Genomic DNA, 23640 nt, shown 5'->3' with positions numbered 1-23640 from the left:
CACACATATAATATCCGGGAGATGCTTATATCACTCGTATCAAGCAGTGAAAAGCGAAGAGAAGTTGCCCATAGCAGGCTCCTGCCTATTATTTTAAACTGTACTTGATAAATGTTACTTCACAGTCGTTTGGTTGCTATGGGCAACTTCTCCACTATCCCTCTTCTCTACGCTTTTCACTGCTTGATACATAAACCCCAAAGTGCTTATATTACTCAGATAATATCTGGGAGATGCTTATATCACACAGATAATATACTGTAGGTGCATATATCACACATAATATATACGGTAGGTGCTTATATCACACAGATAATATCCGGCAGGTACTTATATCACACAGATACTATCTGGCAGGTACTTATATCACACAGATACTATCCGGCAGGTACTTATATCACACAGATAATATCCGGCAGGTGCTTATATCACACAGATACTATCCGGCAGGAGCTTATATCACACTGATAATATCTGGAAGGAGCTTATATCACACTGATAATATCTGGAAGGAGCTTATATCACACAGATAATATCTGGCAGGTGCTTATATCACACAGATACTATCCGGCAGGTGCTTATATCACACAGATAATATCTGGAAGGTGCTTATATCACACAGATAATATCAGGCAGGTACTTATATCACACAGATAATATCCGGGAGGTGCTTATATCATACAGATAATATCCAGCAGGTGCTTATATCACACAGATAATATCAGGCAGGTGCTTATATCACACAGATAATATCCGACAGGTGCTTATATCACACAGATAATATCAGGCAGATGCTTATATCACACAGATAATATCCAGCAGGTGCTTATATCACACAGATAATATCAGGCAGATGCTTATATCACACAGATAATATCAGGCAGGTACTTATATCACACAGATAATATCCGGCAGGTGCTTATATCATACAGATAATATCCGGCAGGTGCTTATATCACACAGATAATATCTGGCAGGTGCTTATATCACACAGATAATATCCGACAGGTGCTTATATCACACAGATAATATCAGGCAGATGCTTATATCACACAGATAATATCCAGCAGGTGCTTATATCACACAGATAATATCAGGCAGATGCTTATATCACACAGATAATATCCGGGAGGTGCTTATATCACACAGATAATATCCAGCAGGTGCTTATATCACACAGATAATATCAGGCAGATGCTTATATCACACAGATAATATCAGGCAGATGCTTATATCACACAGATAATATCAGGCAGATGCTTATATCACACAGATAATATCCAGCAGGTACTTATATCACACAGATAATATCAGGCAGATGCTTATATCACACAGATAATATCCTGCAGGTACTTATATCACACAGAAGTGTTTATATCACTCACCTTTCATGATTTCCTTCTCCACCTCCATAGGGTTCTCCAGCTCCTGGTTGATGGTCATATAGCTGATTTTTCCCCTCCATTCTGAATCCCTTTTTCCTTTCACAAGCTTAAGCTCTAGGGGACATCGGGTGACAATGCCTGAAAAACAAGAAGAGCGTCCACATGATCAGTTATCATAGTCCCATAATATGATTTATCACAGTACAGGGACAGCACAATGGGGCAGATGTATTACCGAGGCGAAGCAGGAAGCACTACAGATGAGATGTAAGAACATCTCATCGGCCGGAGAGGGGGAGCGTTAACTCCCCCCTCTGGCGCTACCCGCTAGAGACAGCAGCGCATCAGCCTAGTGCTGTGTCTCTTCCCGGCCGGCTCCACTGAGCATGCGCGGGATCTCGCAAGTATCGCGAGATCCCCGCGTGGAGCCCTGGAGCCGGCAGCCGCCACAGCAGGGACAGTGCTGTCCCTGCTGTGGGGATAGGCTAGCGCCAGGCTGTAGCTGTCGATAACGACAGCTACAGCCGGCCGAACGGTCATGCATTATGACCGTTCGTACATGGCACTGATGCTCGGCGCTGCTATCTTGTAGATAGCGCCCCTGTCATTTACCGCCCAGACCCCCGATCATACATCGGGGAGAAGCGGTATCAGCGCACATAACGTGCGCTGATACCGCTTCTGGGCTTCGTACATCTCCCCCAATATCTCCTGTCCCTACAAATCACTCCTAGGTAAACTGATATAAAGTTATCCTGTTAATACTCACTGAGATACAAATAGCACCGGGACAATTTAGGAAACTACTGGGCCCACAACAAATAGAGCACTAGTGGGGTAGTACTGAGCAAACTTTTTAGGCAGGTGTGGAAAAACTGCTGCAAAGTAAGAATGCTTTCACAAATAGAAGTGTTAATAGTTTATTTTTATCAGTAAAGAAAATGCAAAGTGAATGAACAAAAGAGAAATCTAAATCAAATCAATATTTGGTGTGACCACCCTTTGCCTTCAAAACAGCATCAATTCTTCTAGGTACACTTGCACACAGTTATTGAAGGAACTCGGCAGGGAGGTTGTTCCAAACATCTTGGAGAACTAACTACAGATCTTCTGTGGATATAGGCTTGCTCAAATCCTTCTGTCTCTTCATGTAATCCCAGACAGACTGGATGATGATGAGATCAGAGCTCTGTGGTGGCCATATCATCACTTCCAGGACTCCTTGTTCTTCTTTACGCTGAAGATAATTCTTAAAGACATTGGCTGTATGTTTGGGGTCATTGTTCTGCTGCAGAATAAATTAGCATTTATTGCATGGTATTGCGTGATGGATAAGTACCTGCCTGTATTTCTCAGCATTGAGGGCACCATTAATCCAGACCAAATACCCACTCCATTTGCTGAAATGCAGCCCCAAACTTGCAAGGTACCTCCACCATGCTTCGCTAGTGATGTCAATGGAGAGCTTCCGGCTCTGACAGAGCCAAAAGCTCTCCGGGGCTTACGACAAGTGAGACCCTACCCTAGGGTCTCGTCGTAAGCCCCGATGGTCGCGATGGTCTCTGACCATCGCGACCATCACCCGAGCGGTCGTTAGAGCTGTGGGTGTTAACCCACAGCCTAACGACTGCAATAGAGGTGGGCGGTCAGGACGCAAGTGGCCGCCCAGTTTCTGAGCGACCGCTTGCATCCTCCGACCGCCTCTGAATGAGGCCCTAAGTCTCCTTGGCCGACCACTGAATCTACAGTCCTCAATGTGGCCCATTTCTTTGTGCTTCCTTAAAAAGAGCTTGAACAGCACATCCTGAAACCCCAGTCTGCTTTGAAATCTTTGCCTGGGAACTTGCCTCGTGTCTTGTTGCTGTGGGCAGTCTTGCCTGTGACATGAAACGGTCTTCCACAACCTCACCTTTGTTGGCTGTTCCTTGCCCTGTTTTAAGCCTCCTACACAGCTGTTTCTGTTTCAGTTAATGACTGTGTTTCAACCTACATATGAAAATGATGATCATTATCACCTGTGTGGTATGACTGGTTATTCATACACCTGACTATGGGCCTGATTCAGACCCACTCGCGAGCGGCTGTCCGCTCGCAAGTGGGTCGATGTTATGGACTGAGCATGCGCACGACGGAGGGAGCTCCGTCGTGCGCATGCGCCAGACGCGACGAGCGAAGGAAAGTCCTTCGCTCGTTGTGTCCGATCAAAGGGGGTGTGCTGTCAATGTTGATTGACAGCACGCCCCCTTTAGTGGGCGTGCCGGGGGCGTGCCTCCCTGACGGGGGCGTTTCCACGGGAACGCCTCCCGTCAGAAGCCGGCCCACTGACATCACTAGTGATGTCAGTGGGAGTGATTTTGGCTCTGATAGAGCCAAAATCACTCCGGAGCTTGCGGTTGAAAACCTCAACCGCAGGCTCCGGCTCGCAAATTCGATGGTCGCGATGGTCTCGACCATCGCGACCATCACAATGCACGCTCGTATAGCCTGTGGGTGGTGACCCACAGCTATACGAGCGTCCAGGAGGACGCTCCATGAAAATGGAGCCCGGCCCTCATTCAGAGCGTGCGCTCTGCTCAGAGCGTACGGCTCTGAATGAGGGCCTATAATCCTACAAAATCCCTGACTTTGTGCAAGTGTACCTAGAAGAAATGATGCTGTTTGAAGGCAAAGGGTGGTCACACCAAATATGGATTTGATTTAGACTTCTCTACTGTTCATTCACTTTGCATTTTTTAAATTGCTAAAAATAAACTATTAACACTTCTATTTTTGAAAGCATTCTTACTGTGCAGCATTTCTTTCACACCTGCCTAAAACTTTTGTACAGTATTGTGTATATATAAAATCAAATGTCCTGACTGACTCACTGACTCATCAACGCCCACCCCAACCCCTAGACCTAAAAACATGAAAATCAGTATTTTCCTTCCATGACGTAGGTGCCCACTAAAGGTGTGTACACACGTAACAATTTTTTGAATGATTTAACTATAACGATGTCGTTATCGTTAAATCGTTTGAAAAATCGTTCATTTTTTGGGGGTGAACCATCAACGATAATCATTCAAGTGCGCTCCCGTTTGTAGTTTGTAGTTCATCGTCCATTCTGACTGTCCAACAGAAACGATTTTCGTTCAGAAAATCGTTCATGTTGTACAGTATGAACGATGAACGATGTCCATTCACTGTATGCAAGTTTAAAAAATCGTTCATTAATTTAGTAACCAACGATTTTTCTAAACGATTTTCGTTCACTTTTTCAAGGGAAAATCTGAACGAAAATCGTTAACGAAAATCGTTGGTTACTAACATCGTTACGTGTGTATGCAGCTTAAGAAGGGATTTTTCAAATGTCCTCCCTGACTGTATCATCGTGGCTGCAGCACAGTTCAGTAATCAAACACCAACTGTCACCCCAAGAGCTGCCAAACATCGCTGGCAGTTTGTGTGGCTCCCCTATTTGAATAGTGTGAGAAGGGAATGTGTTACTATACAGGTATGGGAAGGGAATGTGTTACTACTACACAGGTGAGGGAGGGGAATGTCAAATGTGTTACTGTGGGATGAAGGAACTGAATGTGTTACAACACAGGCGAGGAAAGAGAATGTGTTACTACAGGGGTGTGTGGGGGTAATATGTTACTACAGAGGTGAGGGAAGGGAATCAGTTATTACAGGTGTGAGTGAGGGTAATGCGTTATAATAGGTTTGAGAGAGGGATTGTATATCTACACAGGTGAGGGAGGGGAATGTTCAATGCGCTACAACATGGGTGAGGGAGGGAAATGTGTTACTACAGAGGTAAGGGAGTGGAATATTAGTACACAGGTGAGGGAGGGTAATGTCTTACTATATCATCAGTAAAGCATTACTATAGAGGTGAAGGATGTGTTAATGCAGCGGTGAGATGTAAATGGTAACAGTAAATATCTAAGGTCTAACCGGGTAAAACTAGTTACATCAGCTAGTTCAGTTCAGTTCAGTTTCATTGCAGCTGCTAAAAACAAGGACTATCACACAACACAAGCCGTGGACCAGGCTGCGCACTGCTGGTGCTAATAACAAGGACTATCACACAACACAAGCCGTGGACCAGGCTGCGCACTGCTGGTGCTAATAACAAGGACTATCACACAACACAAGCCGTGGACCAGGCTGCGCACTGCTGGTGCTAATAACGGGCGCATTAGCTGCTTCTCAGGTGTCTCATACAGAGTTTCCACTTTGCAGATGGGAAATGCTGTGAAAGCCAGGTCCATCACAATGAATGTAAAATATTCTGGCCTGTAGCATGCACACGCTATAGTTATTAAGGTATAAGCAGATATTTCCATACAGAGCTGTAACTGAGCCAGTATTACTGAATGAATGTGGGTTTGCGGCAGATTTTGGGTAGTTATTGCCATGTTCTGAAATTATCAAAACACAATGTACTCGGCGCACAATCCCTATATACGAAAATTTTAGTTTATAGGGATTGTGCGCCGAGTACATTGTGTTTTGATATTGATACTAAGGAGGGGCTAGACACCCCCCTCACTCAGCAGCACGTCTTGCCATAGAGCAATAGCCCCAGTGTGCAGTGTTATCTTTGTATCCTACTATATTCTGAAATTAAGTCTTTGGACTCCTCTAGAAGACATTTATATTATCTTTAAATAGATTGTGCCTGCACTCACGCACTCTCAGGTTACATATATACATGGTCACAAAACCTCTACCGATGTTTCAGTGGATTAGACATTTTCACACGTCGGTCTTCTAGAGTGGTCGCCGGTGACCTGCATGCCAGGTGGTGCCAGACAGGCATAGGGATGGGGAGCACTTTATACAGTGAGCTAGTTGTATTGTTCAATGTTACTTTAATGAAAATGTTTTATACATTGAAACGTTGGGATCAATTTACTGCTGTGATGCTTAAATAAAGATTTTTGCAGCAAAACTGGTGAGTTCACCTCTAATCTCTTGAACCCCTGGACGGATTTTGATGGGGTTATCACTATTCTATACTGTATTGGACGAGGAAGGTTAAAGTGTATGAACCATTCTTCTGTGACAAAAGGGAGCTGAGAAGTGAGGATTTTAGTGAAGTCATCACAGAAAATAAATCTTGCACCAAGGTTTTATACAGGAACTGCCCATGGTGCTGAAAGAGTGTTGTGCTATGTGAGTGACTGACTGCAGCTGCTACAGGGATGAGGGCTGCTCTCTGATTGGCTCTCTGAGACAGTGAGACCCAATCAGAGCTAGCAATATGCCCTGTTGCTTAGCAGCAGCCTAGAGAGCAGAGGGAGTCAGGGACTGAGCAGGGTCACGTCTGAGGCAGACAGAGAGTGAGAGACAGCCTCCAATGATTTCTATTTGATGGTGGCAAACATCAGAACGCCACCATCAAATGATAAAACCTCTACAATCGGAACAAACACATCGGCTAGTCACCATCGGACTCCAACCCTACGCTGAACCTACAGGCTGACTCCTGTCACCACTCCTCCTCTGTGAAGTGCTCCCTCTCCAGCATGATATTCCCGCTCAGCAATACACCCTCTGTGAACAGGACGAAGTCTCCCATGGAAGTCGGCGCGGTTCTCGGACAGGGGTACCATGGTGGGAAAGCTCTACAGGAAGCCCAGGAAATACAGGGTACATTGTGCAAAGAGGACATAGCTCATCACTATGTTCGGCAGCTGTGGAGGGGTGTACATGGAGGCTGTGGAAATATGCACAGGTGCCCCAGCCTCGGGAACATGCTGCGAATAATCCTTACGGTAGCTGCAATACAACTCTCTCATCCATAATCCTCTTGCCCTTCCCAGCACATCCCAGTGGACGGGCTCCAGCCAGCTACAGGGCAGAAGCAGGGGAAGGTTGTAGTGACTGTGGTGAGATGCAGAGGTCCGTGGTGAGATGCAGGGGGCTGTGGTGAGATGCAGGGGACTGTGGTGAGATGCAGAGGTCTGTGGTGAGATGCAGGGGTCTGTGGTGAGATGCAGGGGGCTGTGGTGAGATGCAGGGGGCTGCAAGTGGCTGTGGTGAAATATAGGATGCTGTGGTGCAGTACAGGGGGCACTAGTGAGAAGCAGGAGGCTGGGGTGAGATGCAGGGGGCTGTGGTGAGATGCAGGGGGCTGTGGTGAGATGCAGAGGCCTGTGGTGAGATGCAGGGGGCTGTGGTGAGATGCAGAGGTCTGTGGTGAGATGCAGGGGGCTGTGGTGAGATGCAGGGGACTGTGGTGAGATGCAGGGGGCTGTGGTGAGATGCAGAGGACTGTGGTGAGATGCAGGGGGCTGTGGTGAGATGCAGGGGACTGTGGTGAGATGCAGGGGGCTGTGGTGAGATGCAGCGGTCTGTGGTGAGATGCAGGGGGCTGTGGTGAGATGCAGGGGGCTGCAAGTGGCTGTGGTGAAATATAGGATGCTGTGGTGCAGTGCAGGGGGCAGTAGTGAGAAGCAGGAGGCTGGGGTGAGATGCAGGGGGCTGTGGTGAGATGCAGAGGTCTGTGGTGAGATGCAGGGGGCTGTGGGGAGATGCAGAGGTCTGTGGTGAGATGCAGGGGGCTGTGGTGAGATGCAGGGGGCTGTGGTGAGATGCAGGGGGCTGTGGTGAGATGCAGGGGGCTGCAAGTGGCTGTGGTGAAATATAGGATGCTGTGGTGCAGTGCAGGGGGCAGTAGTGAGAAGCAGGAGGCTGGGGTGAGATGCAGGGGGTTGGGGTGAGATGCAGGGGGCTGGGGTGAGATGCAGGGGGCTGTGGTGACATGGCGTAGGTTGTTATGAGATGTAGCGAGCTGTGGTGAGATGAAATTGCTCCCGTACAAAAGCACTGCCACAGAATGTACAGACAGTCTTCAGTACACATGATTATACTGTAGCTGCACTTCTTTTTTATGTACACTGGAGAAATAATGAATAAGCTTTAAAAAATAAGCTTTGTGTACCTTTAATACAACATTAATTGTATGAACTTGGAATGCTGTGGTAACTGTAGGGAGAAATTTAGCTGCTGCATTACACCTTATGGCCAGCAGGTGGGGATGTAGCACCAAACCTGTCTTGCAGTGCAAATTTACTAACACACACTGTAGTAACTCACTGTAAACTTATTTTGGTGAAAAATGTGAATAAATAGATGTTAACATTTACTGTGTGTAATTTACACTTTCATCTACTGTGTGTTATTTACACTTTCATGAGTGTTTTATGTGCTTATGGAAGTTTTCAGAATCCTTTCACGTGAAATATGTTTTCTTAGTCTCACTGCTATTACTGAAGTGGATAAAAACTAACCGCTGCCTCGGGGGAGAGTGACTCCAGACAGAGCCTCCAGAACAGAGCTTTTCCCGGAGCTCTGGTCACCGATGACCGCGATCGCTGGTAGTGCCAGGTCCTTCTCCACCCCCAAGGACCTCAGCGAGTCAATGAGGTCTATACATGGACGGATCTTCTCCTCGTACGTGTCATACAAGTAGTTAGGCATTCTGCAAGAAGAAAAACATAAAGCGCTAAATCCCATTTCTCATCGTTAGGTATATAATGCAGAACGCAAACATTTCTGATTGACAATTGGGGACAAGCAGGAACTTGGTTAGGCTAGAAGTGGAAGGACACATCACATTGCGCACATGCCATGCTAGCCCTTGGGGTAGGGATGGACTTGGAATATTGATTAAAACCTTTCAATATTTAGTTACGATATCAATTCCTTTTTGTTTCCTGGTGATACAGCGAGCACAATGTATGTCATGGATTCGTTCTGCTGTGATGATATATTTAAAAAACAAAAAAAACAAAAATGGCAGCTGCTTAAATCAATCTGGCAGTACTCTTCAGGTGCATGAAAGGGAAGGGTCATACCAAGTAGAAAAAAGGGGGGGTGGGTTTAACCCCCTATTGTTCCTCAGAACACTGAATTATAGCTGCAAACAATACATGAAGACTATATGGTGATAGAAATTCAGAGATATTAGTTGCATGCATTTGCAAATACATGGGAAGCTGCTAGGCCACGTCACACCCTTCTCTGTCACTAGCAGTCCCTAACACTAAAGGGTTCACGTCTGGGGCGCAGGACACCCCAAAGTAACGTCCAGCCCAGGACCCCCCCAGGGCATCACACAAAAAAGGAAAAAGGGTGACAGTGAAGTGTAAAGTATAGATGTGTGAGAATAATTAATGTGTTGAAAAAGGGTTAAAATATATGTGAAAAACTTACATGAATAAAAAACAAACATAAAAAGTGATATGAAAAGTAACTGTGTATTAAGTGGTGATGCCCTGAAGAGGCCCAGCCAGAGTAGCCCCGGGGGCCCTACGCCCAAACGCTCACCCCACAGATAATATATTTACCAATTATAAGGCCTCATGATAAAGGCACATACATAAATGCATCCAAATTGAGAGCCAGCTTACCTGGGAGTCACCCCTGGGAACTCCAACTAGCACTACTAGAACCAGCATGGCCTCCTAATGCTGGCTCATTTATGCATCTCATAACAACAAACAAAAAATGGCAGCTGCTTATATATTTCCAAGCCCGTAAACTGCACCAGGACTATTTTGTGGGAATTACAGGTTATCATCACCCTTTTTTTTTTGTGCAATATATAGTTATTATATTTTTTATAAAATATATCCCAAAATCACCAGAAACAGTGTTACCAACTGTGAAGTAAAGACCACATACCACATAGACAAGACATAGAAATAAATCCACATCATAGCAACAGTTTTCCAAAAATATTCGACATAAAGCAAACAAAATATTGAGGACAGACAAAAATCCAACACAAATACAAACAGTACAAATAAGGAAAGGAGTGGAGTTTGGAGGGAGGGAAGGAAGAAAGTGGGGGAGGGAGAGATGGTAAATCAAAAACAATAATAATAATTAGAGATGTGCGCCGACCCTCGTGTTTTGGTTTTGGATCTGGATTGGTTTTGCCAAAACCTCACCTCCGTGTTTTGTTTTCGTGTTTTGGTTTTGGATCTGGATTTTTTTCTTAAAAAAACATAAAAACAGCTAAAATCACATAAAATGGGCCTGTTTTTGTTCCTACAGTATAATTAACCTCAATAACATTTATTTTCAGTAATTTCCAATAAATTTTGACCACCTCACAATATTATTTGCTGCATCTAGTTAAGGCCAAAAGGTTGCATCCAGCTAGCTGGCTGACTAAGCTAAGTGACACAGTGGGCGGTACTAACATGTGACAGTTCAGTTTCCAATTTCCAACACGGATGCAGTGTGTTATACAGTGTGGGTTTCATACACCAATAGTGCACTTACTGTGACAGCAGGGTCGGCAGAGCGGGGTTGCTGACGGTGTCCCCAGTAGTCAGGGCCGGATTAAGGTCTGTGGGGGCCCCTGGGCAACAAACATGTGGGGGCCCCTATTAAATGTGACAAACTGGGGGTATGCGCAATGGGGACCTTATGCAGAGCCCCAGTAGTGTCAGTGCCCACAGTGGTAGTGCCCTGTATGCAGTGCACCCAGTAGTAGTGCCCCTTATGCAGTGCCCCCTATGCAATATTCCCATTAGTAGTGCCCCCTGTAGTAATGCCCTCTGTATAAATGCCCTCAGTTGTAATACCCCTGTAGTTGTGCCCCAAATAGTAATGCCCCCCAGTAGTAATTGGGCATGTGGCCAATAGTAATGCCCTAGTAGTAATGCCCCCTGTATAAATCCCCCAGTAGTAATACCCATGTAGTTGTGCCCCCAGTAGTCATTCCCCCTTTAGTAGAGCCCTCTGTAGAAATGCCCCCAGTAGTAATTCCCCTCTATTAGTGCCCCCAATACTAATGCTCCCTCTCTAGTAGAGCCCCCAATAGTAATGCTCCCAGTAGTAATGCCCCCCCCTCCGAGTAATGCCTCCCCCCGAGTAATGCCCCCAGTAGTAATCCCCACCCAGTAATGCCTCCAGTAGTAATGCCTCCCCCCTCCCCGAGTAATGCCCCAGTAGTAATGCCCCCCCGCCAGTAATGCCCCCAGTAGTAATGCCTCCCCCCTCCTCGAGTAATGCCCCAGGTGTAATGCCCCCCTCCCGAGTAATGTCCCCTGTAGTAATGCCCCCCACCAGTAATGCCCCCAGGAAGCCGCTTGCACTAAACAAAAAAAAATAAAGCTCATACTTACCCTAAGCTAAGCCCCGCGTCCGCTGCAGTCCGCTCGGCTGCTCCTCTGCACAATGGCAGAGACATCATGACGTCTTTGCCATAGTGCTCTGTATTAGCCGGAAGCTGGAGCTCACGTGAGCTCAAGCCTCCGACTCCGGCTGCCGCTGTGGGGAGGGAGCCGGGCGCCCGCTGGTTACAGCGGGCACCTGGTAAATGGAGCCTCCCTGCAGCTCCGGGGTTAGGTTGGCTGGAGGAGGCGGAACTAGTGTCCTCAGTGAAGGGTACCGGTGATGTCGGCAGTGCGGGGGTGCCAGCGGTGTCTTTGGTGCAGGTTTGCTGGCTGTGTCGGCACTGCGGGGGTGCCAGCGGTGTCTTTAGTGCAGGTTTGCTGGTTGTGTCGGCAGTGCGGGGGTGCCAGCGGTGTCTTTAGTGCAAGTTTGCTGGCTGTGTCGGCAGTGCGGGGGTTGCTGGCGGTGTCCTCAGTACATGGAATGGCAGTGCAGGGGTGCCAGCGGTGTCCTCAGTGCAGGTTTGCTGACTGTGTAGGCAGTGCAGGGGTGTTCTCAATGCAGGGTGCCGGCAGTGTCGGTAGAGCGGGGGTGCCAGCGGTGTCCTCAATGCATGTGTGCTGACAGTGTCGGTAGGGGTGCTGGTGGTGTCCTCAGTGTGGGAGTGTCGGCAGTGTGGGGGTCGCTGACGGTGTCCTCAGTACAAGGGGCAGCAGTGCAGGAGTGTCGGCAGCTGTGGTGTTGGCAGCGGGGGATGCTACCAGTGGGGTGCCGGCGGTGTCGGCAGCGGGGGGTGCTGGCAGTGTCAGGCGGCCGGCGCCATCTTCTTTTTCTCTCTCTCTGTGCATTTTCAATGGGCTTAACGTTGATTGGCTGAGAGCCGTGACAGACGGGTTCGCGAGGTTTTGCCTCAGGTGAGGGATCCGGGGCAGGCAGGGAGATCCGAGCTGCGCTCGGATCGCCCATCCCCTAAATTCGGGTGGGTTGGGATCTCTGAGATCCCAACCCGCTCATCTCTAATAATAATATTATTGAAAAAGTATTCTTAAGGTGGGTACACACACCTGACAGATATATCTGCAGATCGAGTGATGGGGAGGGGGGCGCTGTGTGCCCCTCATCCTGGTGCACAGCCAAAGGGGGGCGCGATCAGAATGATTGCTCCCCCCCTTTGGCATAGGAGACTGCTTTAGCAGCCTCGGACAGTCTCCCAGTGCAGCCCAGCACACAGCAGCGTATGCTGGGCTTCTGTGGATGGGGAGCTGTGCCGGACCCGGGTAAGCAGGGACTTTTTATAGGTTATGAGAGAGCCAGGGAATAAGTTAAGAAGCCAGAAAGAGGGATCAGAGGGAGTCTCCTCACCCATAATACACTTAGCAATAGAAATCACCTGGTTCCAAAAAGGCAGCAATAGACTGCAATCCCACTAAATGTGCAGTGGGGATCCGTTCTCCCTATCACATCTCCAACAGTTATCCGGTAACCCAGGGAACATCCTTGACAGCGTAAGAGGGCATCTGTACCAGCGTGGCAAGACCTTAGATTGTGTCTCAATCACAGAGTAACTAAATGCATACCCAGGGCTGCCATCAGAAATCGTGGGGCCCAGTACTGACAAATAAGGCAGGGCCGCCCCAGGGGATGGCGCAGAGGTGGGTGGAGCTGTGTATAATGTGGGTGGAGCTACACAGGGGGGGTTGGCCGTCAATAGTGCATGTCCCAGTTTAAAAATTCTCAAAGTTTGGGGTGGGGAAGGCAGGATGGGAATGGGTGGCACAGGGCTGGGAAGGCTGGACTGGGAGGGCACAGAGAAGGTTAGACTGGGGGTGCACAAGGTAGGGAAGGGTGGACCTTAATTGGGGGGCAGGGAAAGCTGGCTGGACTAGGGGGGGGGCAGGGAAGGCTAGGTACACTAGGGGGGAGGCACAGGGCAGAGAAGGTTGGACTGGGGTGAGGGATGGGGCAGGGAAGACTGGCTGGATTAAAGGGGGCACAGGGCAGGGAAGGCTGGCTGGACTAGGGGAGCATGGGGCAGGGAAGGCTGGCTGGACTAGGGGAGCATGGGGCAGGGAAGGCTGGCTGGACTAGGGGAGCATGGGGCAGGGAAGGCTGGCTGGACTAGGGGAGCATGGGGCAGGGAAGGCTGGCTGGACTAGGGGAGCATGGGGCAGGGAAGGCTGGCTGGAGTAGAGGGTTAGGGCAGGGAAGGCTTGCTGGTTTCTTGCAGTACGTGGAGGGGCACAGGGCAGGGTCTCCTCCTACCTTGTTTCTTCAGAGGGCCCGGGCCGGGAGACAGCCGTGCAGAATATATGAATCAGCAGCCGGGGAGACACAGCGCAGCCAGCGGTAATTGAAATATAGCCAATCACAGCTCGCGGACCGACAGCCAATCAGGAGTGGCCGCAATGGCTGTTCCTGATTTGGCTGCCGGTCCGCGAGCTATAATGTCTTGCGGCCGGCACCATTTATCAAATACCGTCGGCGGCGCTGTGTCTCCCCGGCTGCTGAGATGCTGATTCATATATTCTGCACTGCTGTCTCCCGGGCCCTCGCTCTCTCCGGGCCCGGGACTCTGGGCCTGGCAGTCCCCCCCCTGACGGCGGCCCTGTGCATACCTGCCGACATTCAGCTCCCTCCTTCCGGGAGGGAACTGAATGCTTGCATACAGCGGGGTGTGTGGCCGGGCAATGACCCCGTACTGGGGGCGGGGTCAAGGGCGTGACTGCACCATAGCATCATCATAGCCCCGACCCCTCTTCACAATGCCGAAATTAAAGACATTGTGAAGCAGGGGGTGGGGCCACGATGATGCAATTCAGTGCGAATCGTATCATCGCCCCGCCCCCCCACCACCACTGCGGGGGTTTAGCAGTCCGGGGGACAGGCGGCAGCCGGGAGGCTTGCCTGCCTGCACGGGGGGTCGGGAGCAGACCCGATATTCGGGAGGCTCCCGGTCAAATTGGGAGGGTAGGCAAGCCTGACTAACAGAACTAACAAAAGTGTTTCAAAAAATTCTATTCCAGTCACGATCCTCTGAGTCAAGGTGTAAGTCTCGCTCCCAGTCTTTAGCATATTTGGGGAGGGTAGAGTACATGTTTTCAATTAACAATCCTGAAGGCTACAGTCAGGCGCGGGCCCGGGTGAAGGGGATGTGGCCTAATTGCGGGAGGCCACGCCCCCCTCAGAGGGGAAAATTTTATTTTATTTGCAGCGCCGCAAATTGGCGCTGAGCGCTGGGGAGGGGGCGCTGTGAGCCCCTCAGCCCGGCGCATAGCAAGTGGGGGGCGCGATCAGTGTGATTGCTCCCCCCACAGGCATAGGAGACTGCTGTGGCTGCTGCTTAGCAGCCACGAGCAGTCTCCCAGTGCAGCCCAGCACACAGCAGCCAGCACTGGAGGACAGGGCTAAGCTCCGTCCCGTCCAGAAAATAATCGTCGCCTACTCATCCTTTGATGGTAGAGAACCATTGGCATTCTGCCATCGATGGTAAAAGTATTCAACATCGGCCATAAACCATCAATGATTTTGAATCATCGATGGTCATGGGCCATTCCTAGACTGGGCCTTTTAGCTCCGCCCAGCTGCTGGAATGCCTTATCTCCTGTAGCTTCACATCTGCAGGCAGCACAGGGGACAGAATGCTGCTGGCCAGGTGACCTGTATTACAGGCTTGACCCCGCCTACATAGGTAAGTGTGTGGAGCCTCCAGGCATCAGGGTCCAACAGGGAATACCCAGGCCCCCGATGCAGCCAGTCCAACCATGTCTGCCTACTCTACTGGCAGGACTGGCAGAATGGCTCAACATGCGGGTACCACGGCACTAGGAGTATTGGGATTCAGGTCAGGGCCCCTTGGACTATCTGTGCTGACTGGAACCTTAGTGAAGCTAGATGACCAAATAATACTAATCCTCATTCAGACTGGAACCTGTAGATGTATTATTACACATAATAGCAGACAGCAGAAGCAGTGTAATACTGCACAGACACAGGTAGCTAGAGATCACAGATACACAAGGAGCAGGAATGCAGGATCTTCAGAGTAGGAAACAGGATACAATACAAACATACAGGTTTGCACAAAGCAGGTAGCAGGAATCTATGTAGTACTGAGCAGGATATCAGGATAGCACGATACATGTATCACTGGATAGCACTGTAAGATATCGAGAGAGACAGAGTAAAACTGCAGCATTGCACAGTGCAGCTGGTGGTTTTGCCACACAGGATATCAGGATTGCACAGTGCAGGTTCACCGGGATTACCCAGTAGGATTGCAGAGTGCAGATTTAGCATGACAGCCCCCTGCATTTGTATACCTTATACTCAATTATAATGTTCCAAATGCAAAACTTTTGATAATGATTAATTTTCCAGGTACAGGGAAATTCTCATTGTATCTGACCCCACAACCTGTGCTCAGTGTTTCTGATTAGGGACCAAGCTTCTGCTATACATGTTGCCAATCAGAGCATAGAATAATCACAGCGAGATATGGAAATTTGGGAGTGTATTTCACCTATGACTCAGAATATGGGGAGAAATATTGGGGTTTTTATAATAAAAGGGCATTTAGTATTTCTATGGGCCACACTACAATTAGCATAAGCCCCAAAGTCTTCTTATGAATATTATGGTTAAACACAAGATTATAATTTCACGATTGACTTGTCCATTCCTCACCCTTTGTGTCCCACATGCCCCCTGTTCACTTCATTGGGCACCAAGTGCCCCCTCCTTCATTGTGCCCCACATTCCCCCTCATTTTACTGTGCTCCACATGCCCCCTCCTCAGTTCATCGTGGTCCACATGCCCTCTACTAACTTCATTGTACCCCACATGCCCTCTACTAACTTCATTGTGCTCCACATGCCCTCTCCTCACTTCATTGTACCCCACATGCCCTCTCCTCACTTCATTGTACCCCACATGCCCTCTACTAACTTCATCATGCTCCACATGCCCTCTCCTCACTTCATTGTACCCCACATGCCCTCTCCTCACTTCATTGTACCCCACATGCCCTCTCCTCACTTCATTGTACCCCACATGCCCTCTCCTCACTTCATTGTACCCCACATGCCCTCTCCTCACTTCATTGTACCCCACATTCCCTCTATTCACTTCATCGTGCTTCACATGCCCCCTCCTCAATTCATTGTACCCCACATGCCCTCTCCTCACTTCATCGTGCTCCACATGCCCCCTCACTTTATTGTGCCCCATATGCCACCCCCTCCCTTTACTGTGCACCACTTGCCCCCTCATAACTTTATTATGCCACCTCCTCACTTTACTGTGCCTCACTTGCCCCCTCCACACGTTGATGTTCCCCACATGACACCTTCTAACTTTATTGTGCCCCAACATGACCCCCCCTGTTCACTTCCTTGTGCCCCACATGCCCCCTCCTTACTTTATATTGTCATACATGGCCCTCACCTGCTTGTGCACTATATTCCCCCTCCTCACTTTCTAATGCCCCAGGTGCCCCCTCCACACCTCCTTATGCCATACATGTTGACTCACCTTCTTGTAAACCACATACCACTCTTTACTTTCTTGTCCCTCCTCCTTACCTTTCCTACATGCCCACTCACCTGCTTTGACCCACACAGATCCCTCATCACCTGCTTGTACCTCTCTTATCGGGTGTAGTAGGTATTACTAAAATCCCGCCATCGGAAGCCCGGCAGAGGTGAAGATCCCCACTACTAATTAGGTAAGTATCGCTAACCTAATTCCCTACCCTAACCCTCCCTTAGGGGTGCCTTACCCTAACCTCCCCCCAAGTGCCTAAACCCAACCCCCTCTTCCCGCAGCCTAAACCTAAGTCTCCCAGGGGGGGTGCCTAACCCTAACCCCAATTCCCCTATCCTAAACCAAACCCTTAGGGGGGGTGCCTAACCCTATGTTCCCCTGGGAGCTCTAAAACCTAAAGCCCCCCCCCCTGCAGCTGTCCGCGTCCGGCTTACCTTCATTCGGTATGGCGGGTGTCGGGCTCCCGGCGTAGGTCTAAAGTCAGGCTTGCCTACCCTCCCGATTTGGCCGGGAGCCTCCCGATTTTCGGGTGCCGCTCCCGGCCCCCCGGAAAGGCAGGCAAGCCTCCCGGACGTTTGCGACCCTCCCGACCTCCCCCCTGAAAAAAACTGACACCCCCGCAGCGGGGGGTCCGGTGACGCGATTCGCGCAGATTCGCGTCATCGGGGCCCCACCCCCTGCTTCACAATGCTGAAAATAGCAGCATTGTGAAGAGGGGGCGGAGTCACGATGATGCGATCGTGCGTCCCCGCCCCCGCCCCCAGTGTACCACCAAATGGCCGCCCCCACCTCCGGCTCCGCCCCCAATGGCCGGCCCCGTCCCCTGCTATTAGCCGACAATCAGCTCCCTCCCGGAAGGCTGGAGCTGATTGTCGACAAGTATGTCTAAAGTACTTTGCCGGGTTTAGACAGTCGGGAAGCCGGCGGTCGGCATTTAGACCGTCGGCTTCCTGACTACATCCCGTCTCATCATAATCTACTTGTGCCCTAAATGTCTCCTTCTCCATTCATTGTACCCACATGTTCCCTCTACACCATTACAATAAATGCCCCACATACCTCCTCATCAAAAGTCTTAGCCCTGCATGTCCCCTCCTCACCATACTGTCCCACACGACTACTCGCCTCCTCCTGTCTCTCACACAACTTTCACCTCTCCAAATGGGCACCTTAAGCTCATATTCGAATACACAGGGGTAAATTTACTGAGATGGGAGTTCTATTAAGAAGTGATGTTGCCCATAGCAACCAATCAGATTCCAGGTATTATCTTCTAGAAGGTGCTAGATGAATGAGAAGTAGAATCTGATTGGTTGCTATGGGCAACATCACTTCTTAAACAGAACTCCCATCTTAGTAAATTTACCCCACAGTGCACAGCAAATCTGAGCCAGCCTGTCTGTGATCTCTGGGTTTCATGCTGTAAACACATAAATATTACCCATCTCAGATGAACACAGTTTTATCATTTGGATCTTTAGTGCTAGGATAGGAATAATGGGGGGTATCCACTAAGTGATTTAAACAAGCGATTGCACGATAACGATGTCGTTATCGTGCAATCGCTTGCAAATCGCGCATGCATCGTGCATGCATCGGGGATGTTTTGGACGGAAGCGACCCGCGATGCGCGTGCCCGCGGGTCGCTTCCGACATCCGACGTCGCCCGTACATGCAGGTCAACCTGACGATCTCGTCAGGTTCTGCATGTGTGGGGATGAGGGATGTGCCGGGACTGAACGAGTGAACATTCAGTCCTAGCACATCACTAGCTATACAAACGACAGCACGATTGCAATGTCGCAATCGTGCTCTCGTTTGTATATCGCTAAGTGGATACCCCCCATAAGATCAGGGATAAACCATCTCACCTGTCTGGTGTGCAGAGCCCTGGGTATCCGGCTGCCTCAGTCAGAGAGTGATGCTGTAGTGTGGAGTAACAGCTAATGACAAAGCAGGATTGGATGGGAGGGAGGAGGGGCTAAAGCCTCTGGTTGTAGGAAATTAAAACTGAAACTACTGTGTGAGGTCTAGAACAGAAACCTGTTTTCCTAGTTTTATTTCTCCTGCAGATTGTCTAACCAAGAGGCAGGCAGCCAGGCTGTCAGGGCACATTGCGGCTTGTTTTTCCACAACAGTTATGCTGGGTACACACTTTGTCGATCACAGCTTGATTAGACAAAACTCTCCTGGGGCGGGATGCACCAAACGTAAAATGCGGTAAAACCCCTGTTTACCACATTTTCCGTATGCAGCAATCTCCTGGCCGCCGGGCTGCGATGTGGAGGGTAACGCCAGCTTTTGCTGGCGTTACCCTATAGAAGCCTATGGGCTTCTGCCGCATCGCGCTGCTATGAGGGATCCGATCGGATCCCTCCCAGCATGCCCCGCGGCCGCCGCGTCAGTCTGCACATGCGCAGATGGACTCCCGGGTCATAAACCCGGAAGTCCACTGTGCAGGAGAGATCGCAAAGGACAGCTCTTATTGGAAGAGCTGTCCTTTGCTGTACAGATCACATATGTTAGTGCATATGCGATCTGTACAATTGCGATGTCCGGTGGTGTTAGGCGGTATTAGTGCATCCCGCCCCTGATCAGCCGTGCATTGTGTCCCCAGCATGACCTCTTGTCAGCGGCCGCAGAGTGCTGTACACAGGGGCTAATTCAGCAGTGCACCCAAATGTGGTGGTTGATGGTCGCGATGGTGGACGCCGTGGGGTGGCCAGACAGCTGAGTAAGCTTCAGCTTACTTAGCCTGGCCGGCTTGTGAGCCCAGAATACTGCGTTGATCAACACAGATTCTGGGCTTGCCACTACCGGAAAACGGGGCAGATACGTTTCCCCGCCCTGCCCCTTAAATGCCTCTGCCTGTCAATCAGGCAGAGGCATTCAAGGGCTAGCATCAGTGCCGGATTTAGACCTCCTGGGGCCCTAGGCAAAATACCGGTTTGGGGCCCCCCACCCTCAAACAAACCTGAGCATATATTACAGTAGGTGTAGCTGGAGCAAGATACACACATCTTAGTTATATAACATGATATAATATAATATATAGATGTATTTAACGTGTTCTAATCACTGACACTACTGTAATATATGTAGTTATTATATTAGGTGTAATCAAGTACACAGTTTAAGCACTAATTTAGAAAACAAGCGCAAAAAAGGCCCCCATACACCTACCGACGGATTACCGGATCCTGCGATAGGATCGGAAACACCGATCCAATCCGCCGGTCATCGATGTGTTCTGATCCATCGGAGGATCGGTGACAACATATATGTTAAATAACACCGGTTTGCAAATCATAATCATATTTTGATAGTGATCAGCAAATCAGTGAAATCCAACATATTGGATTTCACCGGTCCTGAGATGCCGGGTTATAGGATCGCAGGAACGCGGCGATCTAATGCTAGTGTATGGGCGCTTTATGGCAAAACATCAAATACGACACAGATTAATACCACTGAGCACATGCATACACAGTTACACACACAGTTATAGAATGGAATTCTATAATGGATAGAATGGGGAAAAACAGGTAGAGGGAGAAATAGGGGACAAACAGAGAGAGACAGGAGGAGAGGGGGACAAAGAGGGAGACAGGAGGAGAGAGGACAAACAGAGAGAGACAGGAGGAGAGAGGACAAACAGAGAGAGACAGGAGGAGAGAGGACAAACAGAGAGAGACAGGAGGAGAGGGGGACAAAGAGGGAGACAGGAGGAGAGGGGGACAAATAGAGGGAGACAGGAGGAGAGGGGGACAAAGAGGGAGACAGGAGGAGAGGTGGACAAATAGAGGGAGACAGGAGGAGAGGGGGACAAAGAGGGAGACAGGAGGAGAGAGGACAAATAGAGGGAGACAGGAGGAGAGGGGGACAAAGAGGGAGACAGGAGGAGAGAGGACAAACAGAGGGAGACAGGAGGAGAGAGGACAAACAGAGGGAGACAGGAGGAAAGGGGGACAAAGAGGGAGACAGGAGGAGAGGGGGACAAACAGAGGGAGACAGGAGGAGAGGGGGACAAAGAGGGAGACAGGAGGAGAGGGGGACAAATAGAGGGAGACAGGAGGAGAGGGGGACAAAGAGGGAGACAGGAGGAGAGAGGACAAACAGAGGGAGACAGGAGGAGAGAGGACAAACAGAGGGAGACAGGAGGAGAGAGGACAAACAGAGAGAGACAGGAGGAGAGAGGACAAACAGAGAGAGACAGGAGGAGAGGGGGACAAAGAGGGAGACAGGAGGAGAGGGGGACAAATAGAGGGAGACAGGAGGAGAGGGGGACAAAGAGGGAGACAGGAGGAGAGGGGGACAAATAGAGGGAGACAGGAGGAGAGGGGGACAAAGAGGGAGACAGGAGGAGAGAGGACAAACAGAGGGAGACAGGAGGAGAGAGGACAAACAGAGGGAGACAGGAGGAAAGGGGGACAAAGAGGGAGACAGGAGGAGAGGGGGACAAACAGAGGGAGACAGGAGGAGAGGGGGACAAAGAGGGAGACAGGAGGAGAGGGGGACAAATAGAGGGAGACAGGAGGAGAGGGGGACAAAGAGGGAGACAGGAGGAGAGAGGACAAACAGAGGGAGACAGGAGGAGAGAGGACAAACAGAGGGAGACAGGAGGAAAGGGGGACAAAGAGGGAGACAGGAGGAGAGGGGGACAAACAGAGGGAGACAGGAGGAGAGGGGGACAAACAGAGGGAGACAGGAGGAGAGGGGGACAAACAGAGAGAGACAGGAGGAGAGGGGGACAAACAGAGGGAGACGGGAGGAATGGGGGAAAAACAGAGGGAGATGGGAGGAAAGGGGGACAAACAGAGGGAGACAGGAGGAAAGGGGGACAAACAGAGGGAGATGGGAGGAAAGGGGGACAAACAGAGGGAGACGGGAGGAGAGAGGACGAGGGAGGAAAAGAGGGAAGGAAGGAAAAGGAGAAGAACATGGTGAGACAGAAGGAGGAAGGAAATGCTAGAAGGACTGGGGAGCAGGGAAGGCTGACTAGACTGGGGCAGGGAAGAAAGGGTGGGTGGCTGGCTGGATTGGTGTTGGGCGCAGGAATGGTAGGCTGGCCAGACTAGAGGGTTGACTGGACTGGGAGGGAGGGAGGAGCAGGGAAAGCTGGCTGACTGGACTGGACTGGGGGTGCAAAAGCAGGGTTTGCATACCTTGCTTAGAGAGAGAGGGGGCCTGGGTGGAAGCGGAGCAGGATACACCGTGCAGCAGGTAGAGTCAGAACAACAGCGCCGTGGCATTTGGAATATGGAGCCGGACGCTGGCCAATCACAGCTCGTGGAACGGCAGCCAATCAAGAGCGGCCGCTCCTGATTGGCTGCTGTTCCGCGAGCTGTAATTGGCTCGCGGACGGCTCAATATTTCATTCAAGTGCAGCCTATGCTGTGTCTCCCGTGACTGTCAGCCACCCGGTGCACTGCATTGCGCACTACTGCCACCCGGGCCCCATCTCTCTCCAGACCCGGGACTGGATTGCCGGGCAGTCAGTCTCCCCCTGATGGCGGACCTGCCGGTGAGGCAGGTGGTCAGAGCCGGAGGATGCTGCTTCTCCGGCTCTGGGGGTTGAAGGTGGTCGGAGCCGGAGGGAGGAGGCTGCTCGCTACACTGCGGGAGGTAGGTGGTCGGAGCCGGAGGGAAGGGGCTGTAATGAAGAGGGAGGATTGTGGATGGGGGTGCTGGCTGCTTGCGGATTGGCAGGAAGGAGGCACTGGCTACGCTACACCGTGGAGGAGGAGGGGGGGAGAGCATGGAGGAGACTGGCTACACTGACTGAGTCACAGTGGTGTGAATGCAGCAGCTCACACTGACTTTGCAGCTCCAGATTTCGAGGGGTGGTGGATCTGGCCACGGGCCCTTTGGAACTCGACGGGCCCTAGGCGGGCGTCTAGGTTACATAATGGTAAATCCGGCTCTGGCTAGCGTGCGTGTTATCAGGACCCATTCTGCACACTCACAGAAGAAGAGATTCTCAAGAAGGACACAACGTAAGGCCTTAAATCAGGGGTAGCCAACCTCGGTCCTCGAGAGCAGTTCATGTTTTCCAGACCACCTAGCTGGTGCACAGGTGTATTTATCACTCACCAACACATTTGGAAATATCCACAAGTGTAGTTAATTATTTATTATTACACTTGTGATTCTGTGAAAACATGCACTGCTGGTAGCTTTCGAGGACCAGGGTTGGCTACCCCTGCTTTAAATCATAGATCTTACACTTGTCAACATATCTGTGCTGGTTAAGTGGCACTTTGAGGCCACTAATGAACTATGTTTTTTTTAATGTCCCTGTACAGGTTGGGAAATGCTTTTTCATGTGGATAGCACTACTAGAAGTCTTCCTGGTCCCCTACAGGGGGGCAGCAGCAGCAGGCATGGCGCTCAAAGATTGTTCTGGGGCAAGGACTGATGTGAATGTGTAAAATTTTTTTTTTAAATGCCTCCTCCCCTTCCCTTCTCCCTCATAAATTTTCTTCGGAATCAAAAAATGAAATTACATTTACTACCAATCAACCCTTCCTGTCCCTGCCCTGCCTTCAACTACATACATACTCCAACTCCCTCAGGCCTCTCTTGAAT

General features: G+C 50.1%; 1 protein-coding gene across 1 annotated transcript in view; it reads right to left on the bottom strand.

Annotated features, from left to right (window-relative positions):
- LOC148477623 (interferon-induced GTP-binding protein Mx1-like) overlaps window positions 1-18970 on the bottom strand; it is a 49207-nt gene extending 30237 nt beyond the window's left edge. The window contains exons 1-3 of the mRNA XM_088456445.1: window positions 18924-18970; window positions 8672-8862; window positions 1386-1523 (exon numbers count right to left, since the gene is read on the bottom strand). Coding sequence (XP_088312571.1) covers window positions 1386-1523; window positions 8672-8861 — 328 coding nt within the window. The 5' untranslated portion in view covers window position 8862; window positions 18924-18970. The remainder of the gene's footprint in view (window positions 1-1385; window positions 1524-8671; window positions 8863-18923) is intronic.
- Between the last annotated feature and the right edge of the window lie 4670 nt (window positions 18971-23640).

The sequence above is a fragment of the Taudactylus pleione genome, unplaced genomic scaffold (assembly GCF_031769625.1).
Source record: "Taudactylus pleione unplaced genomic scaffold, aTauple2 ptg000704l, whole genome shotgun sequence".
Lineage (NCBI taxonomy): Eukaryota > Metazoa > Chordata > Amphibia > Anura > Myobatrachidae > Taudactylus > Taudactylus pleione.
Note: the sequence above shows the minus strand (reverse complement) of the source record. Positions and strands in the feature narration are given on the sequence as shown.